The sequence below is a fragment of the Mustela erminea genome, chromosome 18, assembly GCF_009829155.1.
Source record: "Mustela erminea isolate mMusErm1 chromosome 18, mMusErm1.Pri, whole genome shotgun sequence".
Classification (NCBI taxonomy): Eukaryota; Metazoa; Chordata; class Mammalia; order Carnivora; family Mustelidae; genus Mustela; species Mustela erminea.
In genome coordinates this window covers 57,424,789-57,435,922 of record NC_045631.1, presented here as the reverse complement: position 1 = coordinate 57,435,922, position 11,134 = coordinate 57,424,789, and the positions used below count along the sequence as shown (strand labels likewise).

At 62.1% G+C, this 11,134-nt stretch overlaps 1 protein-coding gene across 1 annotated transcript in view; it reads right to left on the bottom strand.

The window, feature by feature from the left end:
• Positions 1-558: 558 nt before the first annotated feature.
• MGAT5B (alpha-1,6-mannosylglycoprotein 6-beta-N-acetylglucosaminyltransferase B) overlaps positions 559-11,134 on the bottom strand; it is a 64,875-nt gene continuing 54,299 nt past the window's right edge. Inside the window, exons 13-18 of the mRNA XM_032321789.1 lie at positions 9,572-9,727; positions 8,413-8,559; positions 8,149-8,265; positions 3,107-3,181; positions 1,643-1,899; positions 559-1,204 (exon numbers count right to left, since the gene is read on the bottom strand). Coding sequence (XP_032177680.1) covers positions 1,006-1,204; positions 1,643-1,899; positions 3,107-3,181; positions 8,149-8,265; positions 8,413-8,559; positions 9,572-9,727 — 951 coding nt within the window. The 3' untranslated portion in view covers positions 559-1,005. The remainder of the gene's footprint in view (positions 1,205-1,642; positions 1,900-3,106; positions 3,182-8,148; positions 8,266-8,412; positions 8,560-9,571; positions 9,728-11,134) is intronic.

The following is an 11,134-nucleotide window of genomic DNA, read 5'->3' as shown; positions in this document are numbered from 1 at the left end:
AGGGCGGGTGGGATTATAAGACAGGATGGAGTGGCAGTGTCTCTGAAGGCCTGACCCGCTGAGTCAGGCAGGGCTCTGGGCATGGGGAGCAGGGGAGGGGGGCCTCCTGGGGCCGGGGCAGGCATGCCACAGAGAGATGATGGTGTGAGGCTGGAGGAAGCTGGAGGTGGGGACGGGCAGCATCGAGGGGGTGGGGGCTCCCTGGGGGCTAGTGGGTCTGGGACGCCAGGACCTGGGCTGGGCAGGCCATGGGGCCGAAGCTCCATCCCAAGCCTTTGCCTACACGGGATGCCTGGGGGGATGGGGGCAGCGTCCAGATCCTGCTCGGGCGGGGACGGAGGTTCCGGGGACAAATCCTGGAATCGCAGTCATGCCAAGATGAGTTTCGGGAGCAGCCCGAGTGGAGAGAGCTGGACCAAGCAGGGGAGGAAAGAGTTCAACCCAGGGGCTAGGTGGCCCCCCACTCCCACTGTGCCCCCCCAAGTATGGAAGGGAGGGGGAGACTGCGAAGGCAGGAGGGGTGGGGCTGAGAGGGTCCTCCAGTCCCTGTCCCTTTCGTCCGTACCCGAACAACCACAGAGGGACAAGACTGACCCCCACGCATCACTCCCCACCCCCTGGACCCTTCGGTGAGCCATCGGGCACCTTGCCCCTGCTCCCTCTACAGACATTCTGAGTCCCCATCCCCAGGGCCCTCAGTCTGGTCCAGAATTGGCCTTGCACAAAGCAAGGGGCCTCCAACCACCTGCTCCTGCCCCAGGGCTCTCTGACCAATCCCACAGCTGCCTGGCCACGATGCTGCCATGAGTCCCGGGACGACGTCGAGGAGCCTGCCTGGGGAGGGCACGTGGCCCGCCCCTAGCCCCATGCACGAGTCTGCTCTGCCCGCTTCTCGGCCAAGGAACGAAGCCCCAGTGCCGGGGTGTCGCGAGGAGGGCCCGTCGCTGGAGCTCAGAATCTGCTGGTGCTTCCTCCTGCGGCCGGGAGCCAGGCGGCCGGGCGGCCTCACAGACAGTCCCGGCACAAGGCCACCTGGCCCTTGCGGAAGTCTCGGCAGGGACACAGCCGGTGGTACTTGGTGCTGGAGCCCGCGCAGCTGAAGAGCAGGGGCTCCTTCTGCAGGAAGCACTCGCGGCCGGGCTGGGCGAAGGCCGGGTACAGGTGGTTCATCTCCGACTCGGTGCTGTCACAGGGCACCTGCAGCCTGGACGGGCGCCGTGGGCATCGGTCATGGCCGCAGCCTGGGGCCGCCCCCTGCCCTCCCTGGCCCCTCCCATCCCCAAGCAGGGAAGAAGCTTCTAGGAGGCACCAGGGCGAACTCTGGACTGCAGCTCCTTCTCCCGGCTGTGAGGGAGGAGGCCTGGGCTGGGCTGCAGGCTGACCCGCTGGGAGGAGCCCTGGGCCTAGAAGATGCCGGCACAGGCTAGGCAGAGGCTCAGGGAGGGACCAGCAAGGGCTGAGTCCGTGACACGGACTCCTGACCAGAGGGTCCCTTCTGGGTTCTTCCTGACTCCTGGGGGAGCGCGAAGCCCCCACCGCCGGCAGGGCTCTAGGCAGGGCAGCAGCAGGGTGAGAGGCTGCGGGTGGGTAAGGCTGGGCCGGCCCAGGTAGGCGGGCGGGGGGCCAGGGGGGTCTCACTTACTTCTGGAAGGCGTCCTGGCTGTTGAGGAAGGGGAAGAAGGTCGGCTCGCAAATCAGCCCGTGGTCCAGGCACGCGTCCGTGCACGCCCTCCCCGCAGCGGCCAGCCAGGCCCGGAGGGAGTGTGCGGGGGGCCAGGCCCCGGGGGCCGAGCTGGCATTCTGGGCCCACTCCAGATGGGTGGCGTTGGGGGCCAGAACGAAGGGGCTGGGTGGGGCTTGGGCCGCTGCTGGGGCAGGCCCTGAGGCCGCACAGAAGTCCTGGCAGGAGGAAAGCCACGTCAGCCGGGAAAGGGGGCCCGGACGCCCCTGGCTGACGGGGGCACGAGAGCAGTCATGACGCGCCGGGAGCCGACCGAAAGCCGGGAGGCCTGCCACGCGTCATGCCGTCTGTTCCTCGAAGCAGCCCCCCGGGAGTGCACTAGTGTGTCTCCAGCTACCTTACGGGGCGGGGGGCCGGGGGGAAGCGGAGGCTCAGAGAGGCCACCTGCGCAGGCCTCACCGCTGGAGGGCAGGGGCAGGATTTGAACTCAGGCCAGCCCAAGAGCCACCTGCCCTGCACGGCCTCGCTGCGGATCCCGCTAAGTCAGGCGCAGAGTTTCTACACTGAGGCCCCCATGCCCTAGCTGCAGAGGGGCGCCGCGGCCGGCTGGAGGGTCTCTCCTTGCAGGGGTCAGCTCCAGGAAGCAACTGAGGGGCCTGGCAAGTGTATCTGTGGGCTTCACGATGGCATCCCTGCGGCTGGCGGGGGGCTGAGATCCCGGGTTCTGGCTCTGATCCCACCCAGACCTCCCTGCTGGGGGCTTCAGTTTTCCTGACTGTAAAGCAATGGTCTAGAACCGCTCTCCAGCCCTTGAGGTTGGGGACAAGGTACAGACACAGGCCACAGGCTGAATATCAAGTAGTTAGGAAACAACCCACACCGAGTCCCGTGGCCCAGCCATCAGCCCCAGAAGCCCCAGGCCTGGAAGAGCTTGAGATCCCCTGGCAGGGAGGGGCAGGTGGGGCTTCTCCGGCGGCCCCTTCCCCTGGGTTCCCAGCGGAGCCCTCACCCCACCCCAGTCTCACTGCTCATCCCTGGAGGTGGAAGGAACAGGGGCCTCCCATACCTACTGGTCACTCAATCCCGTACCAAACTTCTAAGCAACTTCTTTATCAAAATAAGTCTTGTCGTTTCTGTGTTGTGGTATGGAGCTGGTCCTAGATTAGTGACCCAGCGCCCTCCCCGCCCCCTAGGCCTGGTCTCCAAGCAGGAGCAGAGCAGGACCACCCTCCACCTCCAGCCCCACCACCAGGCGTCTCCATGGGAATGGAAACAGGTGGAGGGGAGCGGGAGTTTATGGGGCACAGAGCCCCGGGGGAGAGCGCTTCCTCGGACAATGGAGTTGGCTAGGTCCCCTCCTCTGGTCTGATGGGGTTGGGGGTATCCCCCGTCATTCCTGGAGCAGAGAGCAGAGGGCCCACCTACTTGGTGCTGTATGTAGGCATGGATTCGTTCCAGCATCCCCTCACAGGTGTACTCGTAGGGCAGGTAGGGGTCTACCTGTAGGAGAGATGGGCAGACACATGGGGCGGGAGGCGCCCCGGGCCCCCCTCGGCCTGGCTGTTGGGGGCCGGTCATGCTCAGCATTGGAGGCAGAAATTTGGTGTGCCTAGGGAGTCTGTCACCCCTACCCGGCCCCTCCACTTGGACCCCTGGTACACCCTCCAGTGGCCCTGGGGGTCATCCCACTCTCTCCTGCCCCCTTCCTAGCCACCCTCTGCTTCCCCTAAAGCTCAGCTCCCACCTACCCCCCCCCCATGATGCCTGCTCTTCCCACAGCCAACCAGATGGATTCCCCCCGCCCCCCACTTAGGTGACACCTCCTCCAGGAAGCCGTCCCTGAGCCCCAGCCACACCCCTGTTACTGGATCACTTTCCTTCGTGGCACCCGAGAACTCCTCCAGCACCTGTGTCACTGTTTCTGATTTAACCCTCATGTCTCCCGGGTTACAGGTCCCTTGAGAACTGGACTTTGGCTCATCTACCATTGAGCCCACTGCCAGGCATAGAGTCTGGTAGAGTAGGTGCTCAGGAAGCAGCATCTCCAGCTCTGCCCATGAGCTGCCCAGATCGTAGACTCTTCATGAAAAGGAACACATGGGCATCTCCCCGCGGATTGAATGAGATGAATCTGTAAGTCTTCCTGCCCAGCCCAGGCACCTGGCAGGACCCGAGACATGTGCCCCCAGCGGAGGCCACAGACGGTTACACGGCCGGCCGCCGGCGCTGGGGGTGGCTGGGAGCCACAGGCCGCCTCGTGGAGCCGGTGGCTGGAGGAGCTGGGGAGACGTGTGAAAGGGGGCGTCCACCTGCTGTGAGCGGCTACCCCACCTCCTCCGCACTCTCCTTACCCGACCAACCCCTCCCCGTTTACCCCGCCCGGCACACAGCCACCGGGGAGGAAACCCGCGGCTGGACAGGGACGCAGGGGTGACCCGCCCCAGACTCAGACTGGGCCTTTGCCCTCCCTTCTCCCCAGAGCACAGGCGTGTGTGTGCGTGTATACACGTGTGCACGTGTGTACATGTGCGAACATGTTGTGCATGCATGTGCCTTTATACCCTGTATCTATGTCTGTGTGTACGGATGTGCTGTGTGTACGTATCTGTGTGCACGTGCTATGCGTGAAGGCGGCCCCCCCCCCGCCCCGTTCCAGCCGGATCCCGACTCATGCCCTTTTCCTACCAGCAGCCCAGGGGGTGTGACTAACACTTGTGCCCAAGTGGGCGTGGCCGCCCTCCCCCTCTGCAGAGCCCGCAGCATCAGAGGCCCAGCCAGGTGTGCCGGGCGGGTCCTGCTTCTTGCAGACCCCACTCTGAAGGGCTGGAGGCCCATCCTAGGCCCTCTGCCTAGGGGCATCCCTGACCCTCAGGCTGGGAAGAGGCTCCCCTTGAAATGGGTTCCAGCCACCAGAAGATTCTTAGGATGAGAGCCTAGCCCTGTGGCTTTGTCCCCCGTTCCCACTGTGAGCGGCCATTCTTAACCCGAGGGCGGGTCCCCCTTCCCAGAGAACTCCAGGTCCTGCATCCGGCCACCACTGCACAGCCCAGCCAGTGGGTGGCCTTTCCAGCCCTGCACTGTGCACCGCTGGCTCCCGACCTTGGTGCCCTTGACCCTTGAACACCTCTGGGGTACACGACTTCCAGGTTATAGATAACCCCTCAGAGGAGAGAGTGTCCCTCCAAATGTCACTCTGCCTGCTCCACGGCACCTCCCCACCCCACTGACTCCCTCCCCCATACCCCCCTCCGGGCTTTGAAGCCCACATCCCATCAGCCAGCCGCGTCCCACCTGCCACGAATCCCCGCCGGAGGAGCCAACCTGCCTGGAAATTAGCCTCATTAGGCCCAGTTACAGGTGTGCACAGTAATCAGTCTTGCCGGGCTGGCAGGTGCTGGGCTGGCAGGTGCCGGCCCCGCGCTATCATGAGTCGGGGCGGGGGCTGGCCTAACCCCTCTTTAGCAGAGACGTTCAGCGGCAAAGCCACCTACCCCTGAGCGGGGGACAGCGGGTCTCTCCCAGCTCCTCTCTGTGCCTCGTCCTTCTCCCTCTCCCCACTGAAAGGCCCCAGGACTTGCAGAGCGAGCCGTGACCCCTGACGGGGGCCTCAGTCAGTTCTCTAAAATAGGATTATGAGAGCAGCCCAGGCTGCTTGTTGAAAATGCAGATGCCAAGGCCACACCCGTCCTTTAAGATCAGAAGACAGGAAGGGCCAGCGCTTGCGTGGCTCAGCTGGTTAAGCATCTGCCTTCGGTTCAGGTCATAATCCCGGGGTCCTGGAATCGAGTCCCGCATGGAGCTCCTTGCTCAGGGGGGAAATTGCTTCTCCCCCTCCCCCTCTCGTGCTCTCTTTTTCAGAAAAAAATCTTTAAAAATCAGAAGACAGGCCCAGGACCCGCATTTTAATGACCTCCTAGGTGACTCTTGGGTAACGGGGTAAACTGCCCAGGAGGAAGCGTGGGACCCCTGAAGGGGCTGAAGGCAGCGGGCGGTCAGGTTGGGGGCCCATCTACACGTCTCAACCTGGCAGACTTGCAAAACCTTGGTTCCTTGACCCTTTCGTTACTGTCATTTTTAGAGTAACTAATGAACAAAATTAAACAGATGTTCATGGAGAAAAAAAATCAGAAGGAAAACCAATGAAAAGTACGTTTCCTCCCACCCAGACACCCAGGCCTGTCCCCAGGGCAGCCACTGTCAGTAACTTCTCATGCATCAGACCAGAAAGAATGAGCGAAGGCACACGCACTCTCCCCTGCAGCCCCTCCGCAGCCCCGTTGTGTTCTGAGGCTGGAACATGCTCCCCATGGGACCAGGTATCTTGCTCCTTTAGCTCAGGGACAGATCTTGCTGAGATCTGTTGGGCCAGACCTGAGCTTTGGGGGTGGGCAGAAGCCTTGCTAGTCTCCCATCCACCCCCCAACCCTCCACCCCATCCTGGTCCCCTGGGACAGAAGCTTCGGATGTTTGCTCTTCAGTGGGGGCCAGAAGGAGCCAGAGCAGCATATGGGGTGGGGGGGTCCCTCCCGGTAGCCATCTGCCTTGCTGGGGGCCTTCCGATGCAGCGTCCACCTGGGACGTTCAGTGCTGTGTGCTTGGGGCTCAGCAAGGGTCCCCAAGCTGGGGATGGTGACTTCTTTCTCTTGGACCAAGGCCACCCGGAGAGCCCCTTGTTCAGCTCAGCAAGGGTCCCCAGGTGCAGCCCTCTGCCAGTGATGGATGGAGCTGAGGATAAATGCCTGGGTTTACTCGATCCTCAGGTAGGACATCTGGGATGTGACCGGCCCCATCCGTCCCCGCCAGCCCTGAGTGCCAGGTGCCACCGGCCAGGGTGACCTACTCTGTAACACAGCATCTCACTTTGTCACTCCAGGACCCTCCTAGCTGGGATCACTTCCCAAATAAATGGCTTGTGCCTCGGGGTCACCGCCGGCAGAAACCCAGTCTAAGACAGTCGGTGACCTGGAGGAACTCACAGTAGAGATTTGCTCAAGCTGATGCTGAAGGAGTGGAGGGCACCCCCCACCGCTCGGGGGGGGGCGGTGTCCAGGGGGCTCAGCCTCTCCGCAGGCCAACCTGGCCATGTCCCTGTCCACCACAGCTAAAGACGGGGGGAGGCTCTGACACAGCAATGTTCTTCTGGGCACTTAGCTAGACAAACCCTCAGCCCGGACAGAAGGACGGAAGGATGAGGGTGTGGTCAGGGCAGGAAGGGAGCAGACGAGGTAGGTCCGGATTTTCTGGCGACATCTGCAGGGGTGGGGGCCCCGGCTGGGGGTTCCGAGTGGGACTGAGTGATAGAGAAGGCAGGGGCTGTTAGGAAAAAATGCAAGCCTGCCTCAGGGTCAGGACAACCAGGCAGGGGCTCTGGGCTCAAAGTGAAGCCCATAAGTCCCCCTGCAGGGTGTCTATCCCTGCTAGTCTCTGCCTGTGAGCCTGACAGTGCCCCCAGCTCCCCTGGGGCAGCAGACACGCTGGCCAGCTGTGGCCTCCCAGGGCGTGGCTCTCCCTTGCAGAAGGAGCCTATCAGGTCACTCACGTGTGGCAGCCCAGCCGAGACCAAGGCTCTCCGGGTCTGCCCCAGACCCAGAAGTTCACCCTGAGCGGTGCATACCCCCCCTCCCCGGGAGGACACACTCCCTGAACATGGGCTTGGGCAAGGAAGGGGGCACCCGCAGGGCTGGTTATTTTTGTTCAGCCTCATGTCCGAGCTACAGCAAGAGGCAGGTCCAGAGGGATTGTGGCAAGCAGAGCGCCGTCTGCATGGTCTGTCCCCTTTCCCAAATGAAGGAGCCGGAAGAGCACAAGGGGCCGTCAGAAGCCACAGAAGGGCCTGCCGAGGAGACAAGCTGCACCAGCCCCTCCTCACCCTCTCCCCGCCCACACACCTGCACCTGCCGGCGCTCACCTACCTGCTTAAGGAAACCCAGGAAGTTCTTCCCCTTGCTACTCAAAGGGTGGTCCTAGGCCTGGCACCACCCCAGAGCTACAGAGAAACGCAGGGTTTCAGCCGCACCCCAGACCTGCTGAATTCTGAACCTTCATTTTAACAAGATCGCCGGATGACCTGTACGCACACACATGGTTTGAGATACGCAGCCAAAAGGCCACAGACGCACACCAGCAGCAGAGTCCCAAGAACCTCCACGCACTAATTCTGGATACATTTACTCAGCATCTAACTTGTTCTAGGAGTGCCCATGGGGCTTAGCCTCCAAAGGTGCTTAATAAATGATTCTGGATCCAGGGCTGCCATGTAAGGTTGTGCAGGTCGCTCACGGCACAAAGGTATTTCCCTGCCTCTCCCTCCCCCGACCCCCAAACACAAGCTGGTAAGTGGGGCCCCCCGTCAAGTATGCCAACCCAGGCCTGAAAATCTGAATTCACCGATAGAGGCCTCTTTTTCTAATTACAGCTAAGATCCCCAGCAGCGGCTTATAGCACTCCTGACTGGATCTGAGCCTCACCTGCGTTCTCATGATGGCCTTGATGGCTGCTTCGAACTCCTCTGAGTTATTGTAGTCGACAGTCCACACGTGGGGCTTGCCAATGAAGTTCTCTGCATACGGGTGCTGGGAGAACACCTGGCCGGGCGGAGAGAGCAGCAGCTTCTCCCTGCGCCTGCCAGGCCGGCCCGCGCTCAGGGGAGGCGCCCCCACCCACCTCGTCCCCCCCATCCCTTCCCCCCTGCCTGTCTCCCCCTTCCATGGACTCAGACCCGCCCCACTCACCTCTCTGGAGGTGGGCTTGCCTCGGAAGAACTCGTGGTTGAGGGAGCTGTGGGGTGGGCTGAAGCGGGACTGGAGGAAGACACAGCCGTTGGCGATGGCCTCCAGGGGCGCGGGGCCCTCGTAAGGGAAGCCGAAGCCTATGAAGAGCTGAGGAAGGAAAATGGCGCGACGGTCGGGGAAGGCTGGCGCCAGAGCCCCAGGAAGCCGGGCCTGGGACATTCACAAGAGGCAGCCAGGGCAGGAAAGACTGCCCAGACCGGCAGGGTGCCATGGCAGGCCCCTCCTCTCTCGGGCCTCAGTTTCCCCATTTGTGAAACAAGAAGGTCTGATCAAGTAAGATCAGGGGCCTCTGCCTGCTCCCGCCGACTGTGATTCTGGAGCGGAAGGGAGAAGAGTGAGGGTCTCAGGCTCAGAAGGCTTCAGACCCACACCTACCGCTGAACTCAGAGGACTTGACTCATCCTAAAAACGGTTATTCAGCACCAAACTCGTGCCAGAAGTGCTCGCAGGGCTGGCGCCTGGAAAGCAGTCAGGAAACGACTCCGAATGCCGGGCTGCTGCGTCAGGTTGTTCAGATCGTTCACTGCACAAAGCCTCTCCCCCTGCCCCAACACCCATACGCACGCACCCAGGAAGCCAGAGGAAAGGGCTAGGGCTGGATCAGGAGCGGACCTGAACGCTGGCCGCAGGCCTCTCCAGCCTCAGCTGACCCCTCGGGGCCCCGGTGCAGAGTCACGCCCCACCATGCCCGGAGCTGCAGCTCCAGAACACCGCGGAGGACTTCCAGAAGCAGAACTAGCAGCCCCGTGCAACTCCAGGTGAGACACGCCCTCAGCCGGCCCTGCCAGCCCTTCAGCGGTTCCGAAAGCTGGGCCCGGCCCAGGAGTCCACCGGGCGGCCCGCTTCCTCTTCCTATCGCTGAGCCTCGGCTCTGCTGGCCCTGCCCAGGTCCCTCCTGGGTGAGCAACCCCAGCTCTGCTCCAGCCCCAGGAGGGCTGGGAGTGAGGCTCAGGGTAGGAGAACATGCTGGGGCAGGTCTGCCCGTGGAAGGGGCCACGAGCCTCAGTGGCAGGCATTGGCGGGGGGTGGGGCACGTAGGGTGACCTCCTCGGCGTCTGGCGCCAGGCTTGGGGGAGAACGGTGAGGGCGCGGGGCTCACTTTGGCCTTGCGCAGCAGCTGCTGGAACTCGGGCTGTGGCAAGAGGCCGTGGTTCTTCACGAAGGCCGGGACCTCGGGGGGCCGCTGGCTCTCATAGTACACGGTGCCGTGGATCTCCATGTATTTGTTCAGGATGCCCAGGAACTTCTCCTTCCCCTGCAAGAGGACGGGGAGCAGTGGGAGCCTCGCCCCAACCGTGGGAGGCAGAGCTGCCCGCGGAAACACCCCGGTCTGGAAGTCGGAAAACGTGGGGCGGTCCTTCGGTCGGCCGTCAGCCAGCTGCGTGACCCCAGGCAAGGCCCCTCCCCTCTCTGGTCCTCATTCTCTTCATCTGCGAGTTGCAGAGGTCGGACTAGACCATTTTTAGCCATGGAAATGTCTTCTTTGCAAAGAAACCCTAGGGGGACCCATATGCAAATGTCTCCAAACGAGGCTGTTCGACCCTCTGAAGCGCTGGTGATCTCCAAGGCCACCCGAGGAGCTGTGGGGCCGAGACCATCTCATCCATGCCTCCGTCCCTCCGTCCCTCCGTCCACCGTCCCTTCTCCCCCTCCCCCCATCCATGTAGCACATTTTTATTAACCACTTGCCAGGTGCTGGCACTGAGCTCACGGCTGGGAGCAGAGCTGGGACAAGACGGAGCCCTGGTCTTTAAGAAGGACACCGTGAGCGAAAACCCCCCAAAGTAGAAAAGGCTCAGCCCCTCCAGACTCTAGTCCCACATCCAGACTCGGGGACAATGGGAAGCAGAGCGTAGACGAAGAGACAGCTCCGCCTGGGGCACCCGTCTGACCTCATGGCCAGAGCCCTGAGCCAGGAGCTGTGGGCAGTGTAGGTCCTCATTAGGGGTAAGCATGGGGTCTGCCACTGGGTTCTACTTTTGGGGGCCTTTTGAGACTCACAGGAGAGAGGAAGGGATACACGGACAAGAAAGGAACTTCAAGATCCCAGAGGAGGCTGGGGCGGGGAGCGGTTTTCTCAGGGCTAGTCCGTAGCTGACCAACAGGTCAGGAAAAAAGCAGCCAGGTTCTCCCCGTTCTGCTGGCTAGCCATGAGGTTGGATAACAAGGAGCTTCGGCCCAGGTTCAGTCTATAAATCACAGCTTTTGAAGAACGTTATCCATGGACATGAAAGTAAGGACCAATTCCCATGCTGAAATTCCAACTGTATACGTTTTTCACAAGGAGGCCTTCCTCTGTGGGTAAGGGTGTACTGGGTACTGCAGATGGGTCCTGCCTCTGAGAACCACCAGGAGAGATGGGGAAACAGAACAATTTCTGTGAAGGTAGAGAACATCTAACAAAGCTGGAAGAATTACAAGGCCGAGATCTGGGAGAAGGGAAGAGATCGCGGAGGCCGGTGCTGGGGTCAGCGCCTCCCCCCTGCGAGGCACCTGCTGGTTCCTGGGTCAGCATCACGGAGACTGAGCTTCCGGTCGCCTCGTAGAGCTGGAGGACAAGTGAGGGTTCAGGGTTTGCCGAGGGGGGGACCCTGATGAAAACCACACGCTGTGGGTTGGAACTCTGAGGAAACCCACGCTGGAAGAGAAAGGCTGAGCCAGA